The sequence below is a fragment of the Cynara cardunculus genome (assembly GCF_001531365.2).
Source record: "Cynara cardunculus var. scolymus isolate 2C chromosome LG 10, CcrdV1, whole genome shotgun sequence".
Lineage (NCBI taxonomy): Eukaryota > Viridiplantae > Streptophyta > Magnoliopsida > Asterales > Asteraceae > Cynara > Cynara cardunculus.
In genome coordinates this window covers 23,631,392-23,653,348 of record NC_037537.1, presented here as the reverse complement: position 1 = coordinate 23,653,348, position 21,957 = coordinate 23,631,392, and the positions used below count along the sequence as shown (strand labels likewise).

At 32.8% G+C, this 21,957-nt stretch overlaps 2 protein-coding genes across 2 annotated transcripts; one reads left to right on the top strand and one right to left on the bottom strand.

Annotated features, from left to right (window-relative positions):
- Positions 1-12,372: 12,372 nt before the first annotated feature.
- On the top strand, positions 12,373-14,989 carry LOC112520311 ((R)-specific enoyl-CoA hydratase). The gene is made up of 4 exons (XM_025128649.1): positions 12,373-12,427; positions 13,577-14,000; positions 14,289-14,404; positions 14,482-14,989. The coding sequence occupies exons 2-4, from the start codon at positions 13,743-13,745 to the stop codon at positions 14,579-14,581; spliced, it is 474 nt and encodes a 157-aa protein (XP_024984417.1). The 5' UTR covers positions 12,373-12,427; positions 13,577-13,742; the 3' UTR covers positions 14,582-14,989.
- Positions 14,990-16,919: 1,930 nt separating this feature from the next.
- Positions 16,920-21,308, bottom strand: LOC112519310 (ruBisCO large subunit-binding protein subunit alpha). Its single transcript, XM_025127361.1, has 8 exons — positions 21,192-21,308; positions 20,896-21,085; positions 20,014-20,135; positions 19,712-19,919; positions 19,409-19,554; positions 18,990-19,296; positions 17,978-18,429; positions 16,920-17,342 (listed from the first exon to the last, which is right to left on the bottom strand). Exons 1-8 carry the CDS (start codon positions 21,243-21,245, stop codon positions 17,055-17,057), a joined length of 1,767 nt encoding a protein of 588 aa, XP_024983129.1. The 5' UTR covers positions 21,246-21,308; the 3' UTR covers positions 16,920-17,054.
- Between the last annotated feature and the right edge of the window lie 649 nt (positions 21,309-21,957).

The following is a 21,957-nucleotide window of genomic DNA, read 5'->3' as shown; positions in this document are numbered from 1 at the left end:
ATAATTTCAAGATTGAGAATTTTATCCAATAAGTGAGGACGATTAGTACTTAGGTAAATTGTTGTATATGATATCGTTTTGATAGACTAAAATCTTACCTGATAAGTAAGTGATAATGTTGAATTTTACTCGTGACCGTTTACCTGGGTAAGCGTTTGGTAAATGGTTCATTAATGTTTATATGTATGAGGAAGAAATTAATAATAGGGGTAGGGATGCTCATAGGTTGGATTGATTAGGTTGAAGACATTTGTACAACTCAACTCAATGCTTGCGGTTTAAAAAATCTTAAGTCAACCCAACCCAAACCAAAATGCAACCCAACCCAACACAATCCAACCCAAACCGTACAGGTTGGTCGGCTTAATATTTTGGTATATTAAAATATTCTTCTAACTTTGAATATGTTATTTCTTCACTCCTAATTTCTTTTTCATCATCAACCATTTAATACAACTTATTCATACTTCTTATGTATATCATATTCAACTAATTTTCTCAATTTACATATATATGTTCACATTTACTAAACATATACACGAATGAGTTATATAGAGATGTGAATAGATTGAAAATATGTGTATATGAAGAGCGTACGTGATAGTGTAATTGTCTAATATATATATTAATAGAAATTCAACAATAATATTAAATCCAAAAAATAAAAGAATATTGGGTTCATCGGGTTGGGTTCAAATAATAGTAACTCAATATCAACCAAATACCTACGTTTGAAAGTTTTATAACTCGATTAGACATCGGGTTACTTCGGATTGAGTTATTTCGCGTTTAAGTTTGGTTGGATTGGGTTAGTCGGGTTCTTGAGCACCTCTAGGTAGGGGTACATAGTCAAGATTCAAAATGACGTGAGCCGTGATGTGACAACGACCTCAAGCCTTAAGTTTTACGAGTCACAATGAGGACACGGTATTTTCAAAATGTGACATAAGCCAGCAAATTTGTATGTCATATATAATTATATATATATATATATATATATATATATATTCCATTATATTATTTAATAGTAAAATGATATTAAAAAGTTTAAAATATACATTAGAAGAAGAAAAATCATATATATTAACTATTATTATATAAAGAGTTTGTGATCAAATATTCAAAAGAGAAGTTGTATAAGGGTTTTACAATTTTGTTTGAACCATGAGTCCATAACATGCATGAATCTATGAAACTCTGAGTCATTTGATTAGATAACTCTGTAAAAGTATAAAACCTAAAGTTAAAAATGTAAAACACAAAAGTTTAAAAAAAAAAAAAATTTAAATTAAAAAAAGTCATGCCTTGAAAAAAAGCATGTCGCAACCCATCTTAAGACGCAATGATGTGAGTCACGTCTTACACAAACGCTACAAATCATATCGAACATCAAAGACGTATCTTACGCCATAGTGTGCGCCATTTTGAACAATAAGCATAGTAAGAATGCATTTTGGCCTAACCCTATTAGTTATTACTTGAATCTTTTCAGATGCTAAACATTTTCTAAAGCAACCGATTTATTAAAAGAAAGAACTAAAATACAAGAAAACGAAAGATTCTTTCAATAAAATGTAGAAAGCTAAAAAAAGTAACGCAACACCTTAAGTGACATGGTCTGTACGTATAATCTTTATAAGAAAAGTTTTTCTTTATTAACCTGGATATCCAACCCGCTATGCGAGCCGACTAATCTTAGAGCGATCAATTGCTTTGCAGATAGCCCGGAGTTACCGCATTTGAACATCCGTGGCCACAAGGGGATTTTTATTGCTGCTTAGATTTGAACCTAGGACCTACTAGTACTTTTGACATTTGGAGCCAAGCTAAAACCAATCAGGCACTACCATTATGGTTAAAAAAAGATGACATGATCAACGATGTAAATTTATAATAGTTTAACAAAATCAGATCTTTAAATCCTTGTTTTTATGAATTTGGTCATCTAAATAACCGTTGCATACGGCATTTTTAATGTGTGAAATTTAGTACAAACAATAAATCTATTTTAAGTGGTAATATCAATGGGTTGTTTACCAAACACTTATTCAGTAAACGTATATCGATAAAATCCGACATTATAATTTACTGACGAAGTAAGATTTTAGTCAACAAAAAACGATCTGGTAAATGCTAACCATGGTTAGAGTTGTCACTCTCACTTACCATATAAGACTCTCGGTCCTTGTTTTGCTCTTACCGGGTAAGATTATTAGTCTTTGCTCAGTGATTTGATGTAAAATTTGATATATTTTAATGTAATATTTTTGATATTCAGAGTGAAGATGGTCATAGAAATACCTTTTTTTACCAAAAGAAGAAATTTGTTGTACAAATTACCAATTTAACCTTTGAATGTAATTCTAAAAATGGATAATACATGTTAGATTGGTGTAATTTTATAAATTAGAAAGGTGAAAATGAGAGTAGTTAGTATTGGCCCTCGCTTCTAGATTTGGAGAATAAACGTGATAATGAAAGCGAAAGGAGCATGGCCCCCATGTTAGTATCAAATGGTATAAAATCATATATTATATTAGAAGAGTATCCGTGCAATGTAGTGAGACATATCTTGATTTTAATGTTCTATATTATCATTTGTCTATGTCGATGTTATAATACGATTTTATATGTTTTTAAGAAAACAATAATGATTTTATTTTTGAATAAAATATAAATTTGAATATATCATAAAAATTTGAAAATATATATATCAATGTTAATATCAAATCAACTATTCAAAAGTTCTCATTTTTTATGTTATTTCTTTAATTTATTTTTTTATTATAATTTAATTTAAGTTTAATAACGAAATAATTTATTTTTGGTTTAATAATACAACATTTTATAAAGATAATAATTAAGTATCCTGTTAGAACTCAATGATTATCTTTTATATTTAAAATGAGATGTTTATCTTGTATTTGATTATGTTTATCTGCAATTAGTTACACGAATTCAGATATGAAGCTTTAATAAGTTGTATACTTGCAATCTTGAGTTTTAAGTAATATGCATTAATAAACAGTATTTTACGTATAAAAAGTGGTTTTTAAGAGTTTTTGTCAAATGCTTTATAATATAGTATAGATATGGGAGATATTTTTAATCAGAAACTCATTAAATCGTGAGATGTTTGAAAATTAGTGTCATGTGTTATTTTATATGGGTTTTTTATTTATAAGTAGAATTTTATGTAGTGCTTAACATATATTTGTTTTACAATGTTTTTGTTTCACATGTACTCGGTTCACAGTGTGAACGCTTTTGACATGTTTGTGAAACAAAAAATACATAAAAAAATTTACATTGTGAATTGAATACATGTGAAACAAATACATGTTAATTAATACATTAAATATTATACTTGCATGGAAAAAAATTAATGTGAAACAAAACCTTAAGTTAGAATTTCTCCCAGATTTTAAAACTTTTGAAGTTCTCAAATAATTAAGGTCTCTCTCTCTCTCTCTCTCTCTCTCACACACACACACACACACACATACATACATACATACATACATACATACATACATACATACATACATATATATATATATCCAATATTTTGTTTGATGGTAATTTGAATGTTACCGGAAAATCTTGTTTTCATATGATGATATAATAATTTGACGCAACAATTTGATAATAGCTTAATAATATGCATATTAAAGAAAGTTGATAGACAATAATTTTACGTTAGAGTTAGATTTCGGTAATAATGAAAGTTATCTTGAAAAGAGTAAGAAAAGATCTCCACATTTGGATCCATCTTAATTGAAGATCAACACTAATGTGGTGTATCGAGATACACTAGATCAATTCTCGTGATAAGCGTAATTTATAGGATGAGGTGAGATTAAAAGTGATCAAATGTCCAGATTCATTCTTATGTTTCTCGCCTGAACTCCTGTTCCCACACGATCATTTGTCTATTACATCAACCCCATTTATAAAACGATGCATATATTATAGAAAGTCGACCCATACATTTTTGTAACGAGTTTTTGTAATAAAAAGTGTATAACAACTCGTTACAAAAAAATGATAATCTTTAAAACATGTTCAATTTCATTTTAACATGTGTTTTTTTTTCAAATATACCATTTTATGGCAAGATTTTCAACGTGTAAATATATTTATCACGACAAACATGTTTAACTCCTAACAATGCAATTAAATAGAAACAAGCTTTTATAATAACACGTTTTGTTTGTTTTCATAAAAATCGCTTTTAAAGACATATGTTATTATGTGGATGGAGTCACCCATTTGAACCTCCATGACTACAAAGAGATTTTTATTCCTCTTTGGATTTGAACGTAGAACCTCCAACTTAAGTTCAGAGTTCATTATAAACTTGAAGATTAACATTATAAAATGTGTTGAAAAAATTACATATTTATAAAAGTTTTTTAAGATCTTTTTAGGATCACATTGAGTATAATTAAATGTGAAACTGCATATTCAATATGCAAAAGTTCTAAATGACGTGAGTCATGGTGTGGTGGCGAGGTCAAGTCTTAGGAATCACGAAGAGGTCGCAACGTTTTTCAAGACGTGACTTATGGCAACAAATCTTCATATCATATAAACTATTATATATAAGTACGTCACTAAAAAAGTTAGAAAAACCAAATATTGTGTTACAAAAACGGCACATGGGTTCACAACGTGCCACAGGCTTAACGCGACGTGAGACACAAGTCTTAAGTCACGTCACGCCACGGTGGCTGTTGCGGCAAACTTTTTTGAACACTGCCAACAAATCTTACTTCAAATCCATAAAACTTGTATGAAATTTAATGCAAACAATAAATCTACTCCAAAACATAACACCATATCTTACACCAAAATATAACATTTTTTTTTAACCACAAGGGTGGTGTCTGACTGATTCAAGTTTGACTCCAAAAGTCAAAAGTACCAGGAGGTCTCAAGTTCAAATCCAATGAGAAATAAAAATCCCCTTATGGCCACGGAGGTTCAAATACGGTGACTCCGGACTATCTGCAAAGCAGGTGGTCGTCCTGGGATTACTCGGCTCGCATAACAGGTTGGATATCCAGGTTAATATAAAAATATATAACATTTTAGGTATATTTTTTATTATTGACATAAAATTTGGTGTAAATAAATCGTGATGTACCAAATTTGATGCGTCACTATTTATTGCACTAAATTTGATAATGGTCTAAGTTTAGTTGTTGTCAAATTTAATACAATATATTAATTGTGAAATAAATTTATTTAAAAATTAGGTAAGATGTGTTGGGATGTCACAATTGACCATAGACCACAAAATTGTTGTACTCTTCTTCTATAAATATCAAATTATTTTGACATTTTCCAAACTTGTTTAAGACATATTTCAGGCAACTAGCATCCATTTTTGAGCTATGTCTTGATCTGGCATACAATACCTTCATGATCATCATTCATTTCTATTATAAACTTTTTTTTCATTATATCTGGTATTTGATAAATGTTTCTGGTATAAAGTTATATTACAACAAAATTGGTTTTATAGGAGCCTAAAAGCAATAACGGACCCGGAAACTTTTATGGGTGGAGGCGCACTTAACGGTGTCGGAAAAAAATTGAAACCGAATAACTCATCCGAGCCAAAACTATTTCGGGTTTTTGCTTTCGACTTAAATGGTTTGATTAACTGAATAAAGATAGCTTATTCGGTTCGATTTTCAATTAAATAACAAACTCAAGAATCATGAATTTAAACGTAATTCACAAATAAAAAATTAATAGTCCTCTGAAAAAAGAAAACTAATAATTAATAAATAACAAATATATATATATATATATATATATATATAATGTAAAAAAATTGAAAAAAAAAAAACAAATATGGTGGCTTATTAGCTATGTTATAGTACATTTTTGATAAGTGTCCTATTAGTTATGTTATAAGATATTTTTGAAAAATACCCGATAAACTCATCTTTTAAAAAAACACTTTTTAAAGGGGTCACAGAAACTTAATTAAACGCCTAAAATTGTTCTATAAACTTATTGTAACACTTTTTGATATGACACTTTTTGGCTTGATCCTATAAACTTAAGTCCTACAAAATATCGTATTAGGAAGCTTAGATATTTTAAACTCCCTATAAAACCAATTTTGTTACGATGTTGACAGAAAGTGTTCACTTGTAAAATTGGTCTATACACTCGGTTTTGATAAAATATTCTTATGTAGTGAATTATTTCTTGAAAATACTTGATGAATAATGGCAAGTTGTCTAAATGAACGTATAAGACGGTACAAATCTATTCACTAAACAATTTACATTTACGTATAATTTGCATTCTGATTATTTGAGTATCGAATGATTGTTATGTTACAAAATCGAAAACACAGTCAAAGTTCGGGAAAAAAGTTTTGAAATTCTAGTAATCACGTCAAAGTATTTTCTACAATGTTTTTCAATACTTCATATCCTTTGTGTCGTTACTTTTAAACAAGTTGATCGTGCTTAACACGTTACTTTGTATTCTCACATGAAATTGAAGACAAAATATTATAACTAATTTGAAAAAGTCGTTCACTTTTTTCAGAATATATTCGTAATTTCTTTTCTCCATCAATATGATTATATTCTTGAATTATATTCAAAGTCGTGTACTTTTATAGTTAACAGGCGAAGTTGAATCCCCATGGCTCCATTTGGCTCGTCAATATAATTTCTTGACAATTTATACTTGTTAAAACATGTCATATTCAATTACTATTACAATATATCATCAAAACAAGCCTTTCAAATGGACCCGGAAGGTGCCTGAAAATGACCCAAAATATGTTTGACACCCTCGACATTCATAATTGGTCGAATATGTTGATGTCTTTATATATAAAAACCTTACTGGGATATTTAGATGCCAGTTGGTCAATAATACTTTGTGAAAATTTAAGAGAATCTCATAGCAACTTATGTGCATCTATATACACCATCTCAATGAACGTTTCATGTATATGCTTTTTAAAACTGACTTGCTACAAAATGGGCACTGCCCAACAGTACCTGAGTTACTAGTAGAGCTCAACCTCCGAGAAGGGAAAATGTTCAACTGTAAGAAATGAATATGAGTATTTTCCGTGTATAAATATATACTTCAAAACAAATTACACTGCTTCATTATTGTTGTAAGAGTTACTAATAGATAATTTTCATACTTAATACATGATACATGACATAATCCAGTACTTAGTTATAACCATTTGCCAATACCTTGTTTACGTATCACTGGGAAGTGCATTAACATAAATACGGCAGCAAGAAGCGGCAATACAAAAGTTTGTAAACTATAAAAAGGAGTCAAAGTGGATTGTCCAACACTAGCACTTCCGCCTAATAATTCTATCAAAGGGGATCCTATTACAGGAATAGCTTCAGGTACACCTGTTACAATTTTCACTGCCCAATAACCAATTGGCTATAATAAAATGGTCAATAAATTAAGGCGAATGAAAGTTAAGAGAGAGAGAAGTTAGAAGCATTCATTTAGACTCGCAACAACTATCATCCATTTTGATGAAGAAAAGACTACATGAATAAAGAGCAGAATTAAGATGCATCAAAATAAAGATATTAAGCACAACATACTTTTTGTTCAGAACAATGAAATAGTAGTCTTTCATGCATGGCCCCATCAATATTTTTTTAGTATATAATATTTATATACGGCAAATATAATAAATAAACTCACGCACTCTCCTCACAGCTGGTGAGGTTTGAACCTTTAACCTTCTAGGAGGCCAAAGACTTACATACCGCTAGGCCAAACACCTTTTGATGTCCCCATGAATGTTGTATGTGTCATCTAAACCAAATAAATACATTATGTGTATCTTTGTGTTTGTTGTTTAGATTGGTTTTGTGATTGTAATGCCTAATTCTTACCTCTATTATACAACTATACAGGTATTATCACAGTTAAGCTGAAACAATTAATTACACATAATTTTCAATATCCAAAACAAGTAACATATATAATTGCGACATATTAATTTTGGCTTTTGTTTGTTGCTTTGTGGACTCGGTTTGTTGTAGTCTTGTGTAATCTGGTTGGTCGTTTTGTTTTGTCCTTAGGTAGTTCTGGTTGGTTTTGTTTTTTCCAGGTTTGTTTGTTTCGGGTTGGTTTTGCGCCTTGCAGAAGCTTTGTTTGTTTGTTTACTCTTTTATTTATAATAAACTGGTTTTTAAGCTTTGTTTGTCTGTTTACTCTTTTATTTCTAATAAATTATTGGTCTTTAAAAAAAATGTTGATATTTTCGGATGTACCAAACATGTTTTTACAGATGACATGAGCTTCGACATCCTTTTAGGATATTTTCATGAGCTTAAAGCAGAGATAGACCTAGATTTTTTTTTAAATGGTATAAGAAATAAATATGTGGATATTTATAAAAAAATGGTCTATTTGTTAGTTCTTTGTTTTTCATATGTGAGATATTGTGTCTTTTATTGCAAATTTTTTTAGAAAAATAATAAATTTGAAATTAAAAACTAAAAACTAAGGAAAATGACACAAATGTGATTCAAACCCGAGTCTACGGTGGAAGAAAAGTCATGCAAATTAACTCTATCAATGAAATTTTGTGTCACTATTATAGTTTCAAAATATATATGGTTGCACAAAATAAAATGATATGGTAGCACATTTCACAATTTTATAATTGTTTACACTACAACCGAGGAACGAAACGATAGCCTGTATAACTGTATCTATTAAAGTGGGTATTCCCCTAGCTTAAAGCCACAATTGTAAAAATTTTAGTACAAACATTTAATACATATACACACACTATATATATACATAATATATATATATATATATATACACACACACACATATACATATATATAAGGTTGGATTCACGTGAGACAATGTTGTTTTCGTGAGACACTTGAGACACGATTTTTACACGTGAAACTTCACAGCAAAATGTTGTGAAGGTAAAAAGAAGCCGAATCTTCACAACAACTTTCACAGTGTTTTGTTGTGAAGTTTGAAGTGTAAAAATCACGTCTCACATGTCTCATGAAAACAACATTTTCTCACATGATCCCAAGTGTATGTATATATATATATATATATATATATATATATATATATATATATATATATTATTCATGTTAGTTTTTTTAAAAATAATAGTACATGATTTTTTTTATTTTTAATTCAAGCACTGAGTTCAAATATATTCATGTTTGAAAACTTTTAATGATTTTTTATAAATAACAATATGTGATTTTATTATAATTTTGTTATTCATTTAACCTAACAAAAAAACATTACTATATCAATACCCAAGGGAAAAACCTTAGAGCATCCACAAAAGGTGTAGTTTTTTCGCATAAATTCTTACTGGATAAGATTCTCAGTCTTTGTTATGTCTCTTACCCAGTAAGATTCTTGATTATTTTCATACTTAATTGATAAGATAGTGATATCGGTAAATCCTTACCCGATAAATATTTAATGTAGCTAAGGAGGCAATCAACTTTTTAAAAAGCTATACATTAAAGCATGATTATGGATGCTCTTACAGTTTTCCACGAAAATTATTATTGAATGTGACAATTCAAAACATCGGGACCAATCATTATCATCGAAGTTCTTTTTATACGTTTATTTGCCAATAAATGTTGGGTTGGCAACAATTCAAGAAAAAAAGTTGTAAAAAAACACAATTTTCTTATGAAATCTTAAAAGCATCATATCAATAAGCTTAGTTTATAAGCTAGTTTTTATCAGTCTAAATTAGGCTTTTAAAATAAACTTAAAAAATAAGTTAGCTTATGTTTGTCAAACATAACTTTTTTTAAAATTTTATATTATATATAGGGGTCTAATCAAATGAGAATTGTTTTTTTAGTATATAATATTTATATACGATAAATGCAACAAATAAACTCACACACCCTCCTCACATTTGGTGAAGTTTGAACCCATGACCTCCTAGGAGGCCAAAGGCTACGATACCGCTAGACCAAAGACCCTTTGGTGAGAACTGTTTTGTTTGTGGTAACTGTGAGATACAATCTCAACCACAAATCAAAGATTAAATTAAAAAATTAATAATTTTGGTAATTTTAACTTAAAATATTAATTAAGGGCATTTTAGAAATTTTATAAATATTTTTTCTCATATCTCCTTTTTCCTCTCTCCGGCAAATCTTATTCGGCGAACATTATTCTTATGTGAACACAAGACACATGCTGTGAATGTGATACCTACAAACAATATTCACTGTGATACTCACATATACATACAAAATGCATAATGTGATACCCTTTGTAAAGCAATAAAAATAATAAAAATGCATACTATGATACATCTAATAAAACAAAGAAAATACATTGTTATACAAATGAAATATTGTGAACGTTATCACTATGATACATTTTGATTCACAAACGTCTTTAAAACACGATGTATATTAGGTAATTTATATACTAGGTAACTAAATTTAATTAAATATTTTCTTCTAAAAAATTAATTAAATATTTTGCTTAGCTGTCAAAAATAGAATTACTATATAACATTTTTAACTTATTTAAGAAATATCTTAAACGAGTGGTTCACATCGGATCTCATGGTTACCACAAACTAATCAGTTCTCCCTTGAATGAACCCCGGTGTTTCTCACGATACTTTCGTTTCTATTATTAAGATCTTTTAAACAAAGTCAAAGTTGCAATTTATATTGGACGAAAATGAAAAAAAAATGATAGAACACTTGATAGTGTAAAGGATACAGGTATTGACGTAGTTGGTCATATTGGCTTATTCAATCCCAATAGTCAATAGAGTGGCTACGATTATTATGCTAAAGCCTAAAAGCATATCAAATTCATTTACTCATATCTTTCCATACTGCTTTATCCAAGCTTAGGTGGTACAACAATAAAATTGCATCATTAAGGGGCTGTTTGTTTGGTTCTTAATGGTGATATTAAGAGCCAACCTCTTAATGTCAGTTGCTGAATGGTTTGGTGCATAATGGTTAAGTGTTGAATGAAATAATGTTGTTTGGTAACTGTTCTCTGAATGACAGTAAATTACCATTTTAACCCTCTGAAAAGATAAATCATAACCCCATGAAATTTCAACATACAGTGCATAATCCCATGAAATTTCAGTGCACATACAGCAGGCTCAATTTGATTCAATCAACATGATCGATGATCAATAATCTATTATCGTCACAAACTAATCCAGGATTTAAACGATCAGTAAGAAAGAAAAAGAAATCTAGGGTTTGGAAGTTATCGAAGGGAAACCTCTTTTTGTCATCGGTATAGTACTCCTGAGGGGCATCCGAGTCGCTGTCAGAATCGTGAGCGGAGGGTCGGTTCAAATCGGAGAGAGTTCGAATGCTGCGGGGACGACTCGTCGATGGTTTTGCCGGATTCTTGTCGCGCGACGCCATTGTTGAGTTTGGTGGCTCAAGCTGGAAGAGATGAGTGGGAAAGATTGTGAAGGCGACGTGGAAGGAAGGGTAAAGAAGGAAGAAATGATATCTGAATGGTTGAGTGAAGCCATAGACACAAAATGGTTAAGAGGGTCATGTAATCATTAAGAGGGTTATTTTTTTTTACCAAACAATCTTTACCTCTTACCGATTAAGAGATTGGCTCTTAATGTCACCATTAAGAGCCAAACAAACAGCCCCTAATTCTTTAAAAATAATATATTTAATAGTAAATATATAATATATTTAATATACGAGGACTAGGCGGGAATCACGTTACTCAAACCCTGTCCACAGGTTTTGACGGAATTCCTGACCCCATCGGGGAGGATCTCATTCTCATGTCAAGTAACCCGAACCACGTTATATCTATGAGTTAATTTGCTTTTTTTGTTCGTTTATTACGTATTTTATAGTTCGGGGGTGTTTGGGATTGCTTATTTGAAACAATTTATGTTTTTCTATAAAAGCACTTATCAACTTATTTTAAGTCGGAAGACTTTAACTTCTTCAAAAAATCCTTATCACCAGTTTGACATCGTTATAAATTGTTTATCCAAATACTTAAAAATGTTTATTACTGTTGTCACACCGTAATAAGTTAATAAGTAGTTTTTATAAGCAATTCCAAACACCCATTTCATCTCATTTGTTACAGGTCAAGTTAGTTTTACATTCTTTTGAGTGTTCTTTTATTGGGCTTAAGCATAAAGCATTTATTTGTAGCCCATGTAGCTTTACCACATTTACGGCCCAAATGCGGACCCAGTAAAAAAACATTGCTGTGAAAGAAATTATCCACACTCTCTCAACTCTCAAGTGGCCCCTGTCCCTCACCCTCTCCCCGCCGCTGCGGCCCCGGCGCCGGCGATTCTTTCCCCCATTCTTCCGACGTTGACTCCTGTCTAGTCCTCCGGTGGTGAAAATAGGTAGTATTATGGTTTCGTTTTTTTGTTTATTAGGCCTTCATTCTTGCTTTGGTTGATGAGGAAATTTGTGCAAAATATATATAGGTTTTAATTCATGCTTTGATTGATGAGTAAATTTGATCAAAATGCATATATTGGGTTGTACGCCCTTTTTGATTGATGAGGAAATTTGATCAAAATGCATATATATGTTTGCATTCATGTTTTGATTGATGAGGAAATTTGATCAAAATGCATATATATGCTTGCATTCATGTTTTGGTTGATGAGGAAATTTGGTCAAAATGCATATCTAGGTTTGCGTTCATTTTTTATTGATGAGGAATTTGATTCATGCTTTGTTTACTAGCCTGTATGAGCACACTGCACAGTGCACACCGGTGACCAGACCAAAAAGTTAGTAGTTCAGACTTCAGAAATTTTCAACACTTCATTAATTATTTATCCAGCATAATTTCTAATGTTCTTTAGTTAGAGGATCAGAAGAATCTAATGAGAAGCCAAAAGATTGGGGCTATGACTGTGAGCAGAATCACAGATGAAAGACAACAAAAACATGAATTGTTCTTTTCTATTGTTTAACCCCAGTTCATTACAAATAACAAGTGTGCTAAATTTGTGTATATCACATGATGTTCCTATAAGCACAAACAAAAATAGGCACAGGACCATCATAGTTGTTACAGCTATTGGTTTGATACTGAGTTCTCAGCACAAAAATAACAAGAGGTTTACGGTCCGCCTCTGGTTGCTGGAGTTTTTGTATCCGCCACTTCTCATCCCCATGTAATCCTCCTCCCTCTCTCTCTCTCTCTCACACACACACACAAAGGCCCACTTTTTCACTCTATAGATGCATGATGGATAAGTAAATGATGTCATTGTGCTTTATGTAGTTTATCTTTATGTGATGAGCGTTGTTCGAGTTCTATGTAATTTGTTCATTTAAGTGTTTGATAAAATGCTTCATAGAGCTGGAACATTTATAATCCCATTGCCAAACTTGGTTGCTCGTTAACTTGGTTATTTAAATTGTTACATATGGTGATTCATGACTGAAGAATGTGATGGTTGCCCTTTGCAGTAACATTGATTGATAGATGATCATTTTGGGTTGTAATTTCAGATAATGTTCTCTCTTTTGTACAGGTGTATTACTCTGTAGAATAATTGTATCAAGCAATCATATTCAGGGGTCAGCTAAATCTTACTAGTTCATAAGCAGATTCATTGGAATTTGCATTAGATCATCGTGTAGTCACTTTCTTTTTGCTTGAAGAAACATATTATTTCATCTTCTGAGGAATCCATTGATATGATGGCAATCAAGCGTATGTTTAACTACATTCCAACATTGAGATACTCCTCAGACTCATATCTTAAAAGCGGAGACAGGTTGAAACAAACAAGAATATTTTCAAGTCAAGATCTTGTTGAATTCTCGAAGCTGAGTTTTGATGCAAACCCTCTGCATTTAGATCCTGAATTTGCAAGGAATGCTGGATTTAAAGATAGAGTGGTTCCTGGAATGCTTGTTGCATCTCTATTCCCAAGGATCATTGCTTCTCATTTCGTAAGCTATTCACGCCTTTCTTGTATACATATTGCCTTCTGTACCATTCACACTTTTGCACAAATCAGGGTCTTCACAGGATCATACTTTACCCTTTGGGGAAGATGACAGATTTGTGTACATTTCATTTCCCAAACCGTATTTTTGAATGAGATATATTGCGTTCTTTTGGTTTTTGTTGCGCACGCAACAAGGACTTGAAGCTCTTGTAGGTTTATATGTAACCCATATGCACAGGTGAATACAAGTTGTGGTTTGATACCCGAAAATTGTACTACTGATTTGTAGCCTGGAGCAGTATATGCCTCACAGACATTGCACTTCAGATCGCCGGTTTACGTAGAGGAGGAGATTACTGGAGAAGTTGAAGCTACTAGCATAAGAGAATCAAAGAAGAAATATATGTGAGTCGAAATCAAGTCCGAACTCTTGATTACATTTGAACTGCAAGATCTAACTTTTATTTTGCGACTTGGGTTAGTGCCAAGTTTACAACCAGGTGCTTCAACAACACTGGGGTTCTTGTTCTTGATGGAGAGGCTATGGCTGTCCTACCAACATTATGTCCAACAAAAGCCTAAACTTTGGATTCATTGGTATGGCTTCACCCCTAAAACCAAACCAAAGATCTCCCAGCTCTTTTTAGGGGGTTCGTTACGGTCAACAAATCAGCAACCTGAGTATATCCCAATCAGAAGTAGGGTATGGAATGATATGGTTTCACCCCTAAAAGTAAACCGACCCAAACTCAGTATATCGGAGCGATATGGTTTCAGCCCTGCCACTATTAAAGCCGAAATGAGCCATTCCTGCCTCACTTGCTATGTACAACAGCAACTTCTTTTATTGTCTTGGATCATTTTAATATTCTGATTTAGTAAGTCCCTTTTATTTTGTGTAAGATCGTTCATATGTGAATCATGTTTATCTTGATTCAGTAATTTCACTATGTTCATCGATGCTGACCAACAGCTTCACAGAAAGGTTCGGCCTTTGATCTATATATTTATTTGGTGTGAGATTATTCATATGTGAATCATGTTTTTCTTAATTCAGTAATATGCTTATGTTCATCAATGCTGACCAACGGTTTCAGAGAAAGGCTCGGTCTTTGATCTATATAAGTAGAAAACCAACCAGCATGCATGTTCATTCAGTATCGAAGTCGGCTAGCCTTCATTCAACTTTCCCACGATTTGCGGGTTTGCTTCTTTTTTGATCCACAAATACAAACTAATGGCCTAATTTCCTTTCGTTTTAATCGAGTGTTCAGGACCTGAAGACGGGCTCTGGCAATGGGTAAGTGGGCCAGGGCCAGTTACAAGATAGTCGAGAATGGTTACTAAAAACTTGATCGGTTATCATCGGTTATGGTTTTTTTTTTTGCGATCCTATACATTTCTTTTGTACAATTTCTCTTTTTAATATGTGTTTGAGTCGGTAGTTTAGCCACACAAAGGAAAAACAATTCCAAAATCAAGCAATGATCCGATTTCTCAAAAAAAAAAACCCGATTTTTCATGCTTTAGTGATTGAGAAATACGATATTTGGTTGGAACAAACGAAATATTTTTGAAATAAATGTTTAGAAATAGTATATTTAAAACACAAATTTTATAAAAAAAATTAAGTTTATTTAAAATATTAAAAAAAACTAGAAAAATGATTGGGGTTTAGAGACCGTTTCTTTGTTTTTTCAAATAGGGATCAATTAAAGATCGGAAACGAGGATTCATCAAGAGCAGGTCTAGTTAGGACCGGTTAAAGCCCGGTTCTTGCCTAACTATACTATTAATAAATTAATTAATAAATAATGTATCTGACAAATAGTTATATTGGTAAAGGAGTGGGTGACTTTGTCTAGTTAAGTCTCTCACTAGCTTCAGCCGTTAAGTGAGTCAAAAAAATGTTCTCTCACATTGATGTCATTGAAAGCAGGTTCTGTGTATAATCGGTTGGAGTTGTCGGTAATCAACTTTTATTGATCAAATAAATAGGTTTGATTTTTTTAATGTATAATATTTATATACGGTAAATACTCATACACAATGTTCACTTCTCTTCACTTATGATGTGTTTTGAATATTTGACCGTCTAGGAAGCCACGCTCTTGTGATTTGCGATCTTTTATAGGCTCGAAAGAAGATTGCTTCCGGATTTTCTAGAGATATAGCTTCAGTGTTGTGAATTCTCTTGCAGATCACTCAATTACGAATTATGGACGCCCTTTTAGTAAATTAAAAACAAGATTGAAGGAGAAGACAAATGGTTTGACTTGAGGGCTGTTTACCAAACGCAGGTAAGTGTTAACCAAGTCAAATTACTTTACCGGATGAACATTGCAAAGATCGAGAATCTTACCCAGTAAGAACGATGACAAGGATCAAAAGTCCTATCCGGTAAGTGAGAGTAACAACTCTTAGTTGGTTGATTTTTCATTGAACCATGTATGGACAAAGTTGTATCTCTAGATTAACCTATTTGTATAAATTGAGAAGATTTATGATTGGGATAGTTTTTTCATGGATTGAATGAACACATTTTTTAATTGGAAGGTACAAGTTTGGGAAAAAAATTGGCTTTCTACATCAAGCTCTGCTTGAAAAACTCACTGAATAAGTTCCGAGCCATATTAGGCTTATTAAGCTGCTAAACAAACATTCTTGCCCCATTAGTGCTTACCAAACAAAATTGTTGCATACAATGCCGCTTTAATGAACTAAAATCTTACTCGATAAGGTAGGTGATGTGTTGAATCTTACCCGTAATTGCTGAACCATATTTAGTGTTTAGGTAAACAACCCCTTCATTGAATTTGGTGAATTACCCACAGATATTTTCTCCAATTGGTTTTCCAACAAAATGTAACATCAATTTTCTTTGTTGGTATGATAAAAATCCTATAAATGAACATCAATGTACGTAAATTACTGAATTATATAAATTTCTTCAAATTTTTTGACATTTGGCCGTGATAAAGTTCCATCTCGAATTGGTACAAAAGTGGACCTTATTTGGTCCAATATCACCTTCTAATAAGCCCCTATTAATTAATTATACAGTCATACCTTGGGGTGCACTAGCCACTGATGTCTTTGGCTTGGCCTTTTCGACAACAATCGCTTGTGTCGTTAGAACCATACCCGCAACCGAAGCCGCATTTTGCAACGCACATCTAGTTACCTTTGCTGGATCGATAACTCCCGCTTCCACCAAGTTCTCGTACTTGTCCGTCATTGCATTGTACCCCATCTCCCATTCGCTCTCCTTTATCTTCTCCACCACCACTTCCCCTTCAACTCCCGCGTTTTGGGCTATTAGAGATGCCGGTGACACCAATGCCTAAAACCAACCAATGGAAACAAATTATGGTTTACTAGTTATGTATCCGTGTAATGCACCAGAATGTAAAATTCTATTTGTAAAGAAAAAGCAAATTTGAAGATTTGGTTCAAGAAAAAAACCCAAGAAAAATATATCAACACACAGAGTTTCAAATTGAAGATCATAAATTTATCTGCTTTTAATATAGTTTTCTTAATTCAATTTTTTATTATAATTTAAATATTATAGATTTAAAATAAAGATTGTATTTTATTATAATTTCAATGGAGTATTATGCCTTCTATTGCTCGTGTTTATCAATTAGTTATTAGTTAGTTTTATAAAATTTAATGAGCTTTAAGGGTTGTTTTATGACTTTGAGCAAATGTTTTATAGGGGTTGCCATTTAAATACGAAGGCTGTGAGAAGATACGAAGGAAATATTCATATGTGAATATATTGAAAAAATCTATTTGAAAAGGTATATGTAAACTGATGTTACTGATTAATTTATATGGGTTTATATATGCATCTTCAAATGGATTTTTTCAATGATTCATATGAACCTTTCCCTTCTTACCTTCTCACTGTATGTAGTCTTCTTATTTGAATCTCCTATGTGTTATATAATATAGTAAGTAAGAATTACTTACCTTTTGAATGATGTCGGCACCTAATCGTTCATCGGCATCCACGATCTTCTCCTTGATGGCTGGAACCAATGTTGATAGATGAACATATGCAGCACCACCTCCAGGTACAATACCTTCCTCTATAGCAGCAAAGGTTGCATTTTTAGCATCTTCGATACGAAGCTTGCGGTCCTCTAGCTCGGTTTCGGTTGCAGCACCGACTTTTATAACAGCGACCCCACCAGATAACTTTGCGATTCTTTCAGCAAGTTTCTCGGAGTCGTACACAGAATCTGTTTCCGACAACTCCTTTTTGATCTGGGCGATCCTAGATTGTATCTCGTCCTTTGATGCAGCATCCGCGATGATGGTTGTGGAGTCCTTGGTGATTGTAATCTTCCTGGCTATACCAAGCTGCTCGACAGAGGCATTTTCAACAAGCAGACCCAAGTCACTGGCTTGATACTCGGCTCCTATATCACAGATTTCAAACAATGGAAAACAAATAATGGGTCGACTGAGTTCAAGTCATATCTAATATTACGACAACAAAACCGGTTTTATATGACGCCAAAGATGGCTAAATGTCTTAATAGACTGCATTATAGAACTTAAGTTTATAGGATCAAACAATTACGTGTGTGAGATAGAGGTGTGTCACAATAGGATGTGAGGACATACTTGAGCATCCTAACAAGTTTTTTATTACACTTTTGAAATGAAGAGTTATATTAGCTTTTTTATAGGTCACTTTTGAGAAGCGTCTCATGAACAAGTACATTTGTATTTATAAGACAAATGTTCCAGATAATGTTATAAAAAGACTAATAGGACGTTTTATTTCAAAATTGTCCTAAAAATTTGTCAGTACACCCAAAAATGTTGTATCGACTGATTGTAACACTTGTCCATAGGATGCACTGTGTTTGGTCGTATAAACTTAAGTCATATAAAACGGTTTATTAGAAAAGTACATGCTTAGCATCCTATAAAGCTGATTTTATTGTAGTGTATCAAAATAAACAAAATGTACCTGTCATGATGGCAATATCTTGAAGTAAAGCCTTTCTCCTCTCACCAAAACCAGGTGCTTTAATAGCAGCGACATTAAGGATACCTCGCAGCTTGTTCACAACAAGAGTAGCCAAAGCCTCACCGGTAACATCCTCAGCGATAATCAACAAAGGAGCTCGCAATTGAGTGGTTTTTTCCAATAAAGGAATAATCTCCTTTATCGAAGCTATCTTCTGATCTGTAATCAGCACTCTAGCATTCTCAAATTCGACCAGTAGTTTCTCAGGGTTGGTAACAAACTGAGGAGAAATATATCCTCTATCGATCTACAAAATCCCATAGAGATGAGGAAACATCAAAAAATATCATCTCCATGATATATAAAACATGGGTTAGGTCAAGAAACAGAAGCAGATTAAGTTCTAATTCAAGACAAACCTCCATTCCTTCTTCAACATCAACAGTTGTCTCAAAAGAGGATGATGACTCAATTGACAGAACACCATCTGGTCCAACCTTGTCAATAGCATCAGCAATCATGCTTCCAATGATGTCATCGTTTCCAGCAGAGATTGAAGCAATGGCTTTAATAAGATACAAGAATCCAATCAGAAGACAAGACAATTTATGCTGAAACCCTTCACCAATATCTATCTATCTATATAGATATATAGATATTGGTTCTCACATGATTATCCCCCTATATATAAGCCAAAAATTGGAGTACAGAAATCATGTTACCTTTAATATCATCACGGCCTTTCACCGGTCTAGCTTTCTTCTCCAGCTCCTCAATCAAACCCAGTACCGTCTTGTCAATACCTTTCTTCAATGAAACTGGGTTGGCACCAGATGTGACACTCAGGAGACCAAGTTTGATAATCTCACGGGCAAGAACTGACGCTGTTGTTGTACCATCACCGGCTGAGTCATTGGTTTTGCTTGCAACCTGTCAATAATTCAATTCACCATCGTTAAACATATGGTAAAACCAGTAATCAATCAGTAGTCACAACTAGAGAAATATAGAGCATGATCCAAACCTCTCTGATAAGAGCAGCGCCAGCATTTTCCATGGCATCAGGTAGCTCAATAGCTCTGGCAATTGTAACTCCATCATTAACCACCTTGGGGGCGCCAAATTCATCCAAGACAACATTCCTCCCTAACCAATTAATATACTTGGTCAAAATTCTCATCTAAAGTTAGCAATGGTGCATGAAAGAAGATGGTTGCAATAAGTCTGCAACAAAATGATCAACTTAATTCTTACCGTTTGGCAGAAACTAACCACCATTCATGTGAAATTGCTAAAAGAACACTATAGTTTGCATTACTTTGCAAAAAGAAACAAGTTTGGAAAATTATGGCAATATAAACACAACACCAAAAAAAATTGTTTGGGACATTTTCTGGAGTATTAGAATCACTTGATTTTGATTTGCCAAAATGCATTTAGAACACTAGAACTTGCAAGTACACTTTTGGATGTAAAAGACCAGTAAGAATGTACTTTTCTTGCATTTTTGGTAAGCAACTCTCGAGTCTATAAACTATGATGTCTTTTTGGCATCTCCAAGATGGTAGTTAGCTTGCAACAAAAAGCAATAACAATCACTTATCTTCTTATCCAAAAATAGCTCATCCTTAAAGTTATGGTGTTTATTTCGCACTTTCTGGAGATTCTAGTGTGTATTTGCAAACAAAATCCATTCAACAAGCCTATAACTCCCTCCTGATGTGAATACAAACCTAAATAAATCCTAAACGTTCTTGTTTTTTTTTTTTTTCTTATTAGAATCAAAATCCATTTACAATTGTCTAAATCCAAACAAATTCATTTTCCATATCAACCACCAAACACCGATCCAAATAGGCGAGAACGGGAATTCTAACCACGAAAACATGAAATGAAAATGTGATACCTCTAGGTCCAAGTGTAAGGCCAACAACGTCGGCAAGTTTATCAATTCCGGCCTGCATAGCTGCCCTCGATTTCTGATCAAATTCAATGTCTTTAGCCGCAGCTCGAACCGCAAACCGGCGATTCGTTTGCCTCATCTTCTGAACGGTCTGCAATTGATTAATCCTCCTACTACCATTTATCACACTCCCCTGCTCGAAGAAGAACCCCAAATCATCACCAGAAAACGTAACCAATACACATACAAAACAACAATTTGGCTTAACACAAGAGAATTATTGAAGTAAAACATATTACCTTCTTATGGGTGGAAAGTATTGAAGCTGTATAGATTGCATTAGCAGACGCCATGATAGATGCTGAGAGTTCTTTCAGTAGTGTATGGATAAGAGGGTAGTTATGGAAAGAAGAGTTCGTCGCTATGAAGCTTATATTTAGGGTTTGAGGGTTTAGCGGACAAGTATCTGATCGACGACGTCGTATGGACAATATAGACCGTTTGTTGATTCATTTATGACCCAAAAGTTTGTACTTATAACAAAACAGCCCCAAAATTTTTGCAATAATATCAAAACAGCCACACACATTTGGCAAGTATAACAAAACAGCCCCCACTATTTTGTAATTATAACAAAATAGCCACTAACATTTTTAAATAATAGTCATCTATCGGACCAAATTTTTACTGGGTAAGTATGTACCCAATCATTTACCTTAGGGGGTGTTTGGGATTGCTTATTAAAACAACTTATGCTTTTTTGTAAAAGTGCTTATTAACTTATGTGGTATCAAACTGGAGTTTTGTAAAAAGTGCTTGGATTAGCTTATAGCGGTACCAAAAAGCAATAAGTTGATAAGTTGTTTTTTAGTGTTTGGTAAATTTTGCTTATACATGTAAAATGACCAAAAAGGACGTTATCTTGTTTCATTTCCAAAGTGTCAAAACACACACAACAGTAACCAAAAACCCTAAATCGAGTTCCATCATGAATCAGTAACCTCAAACCCTAAATTGTTCTTCCAAATCGAGTTCCATGGTTGAAGAAATCGAGTTCCATGGTTG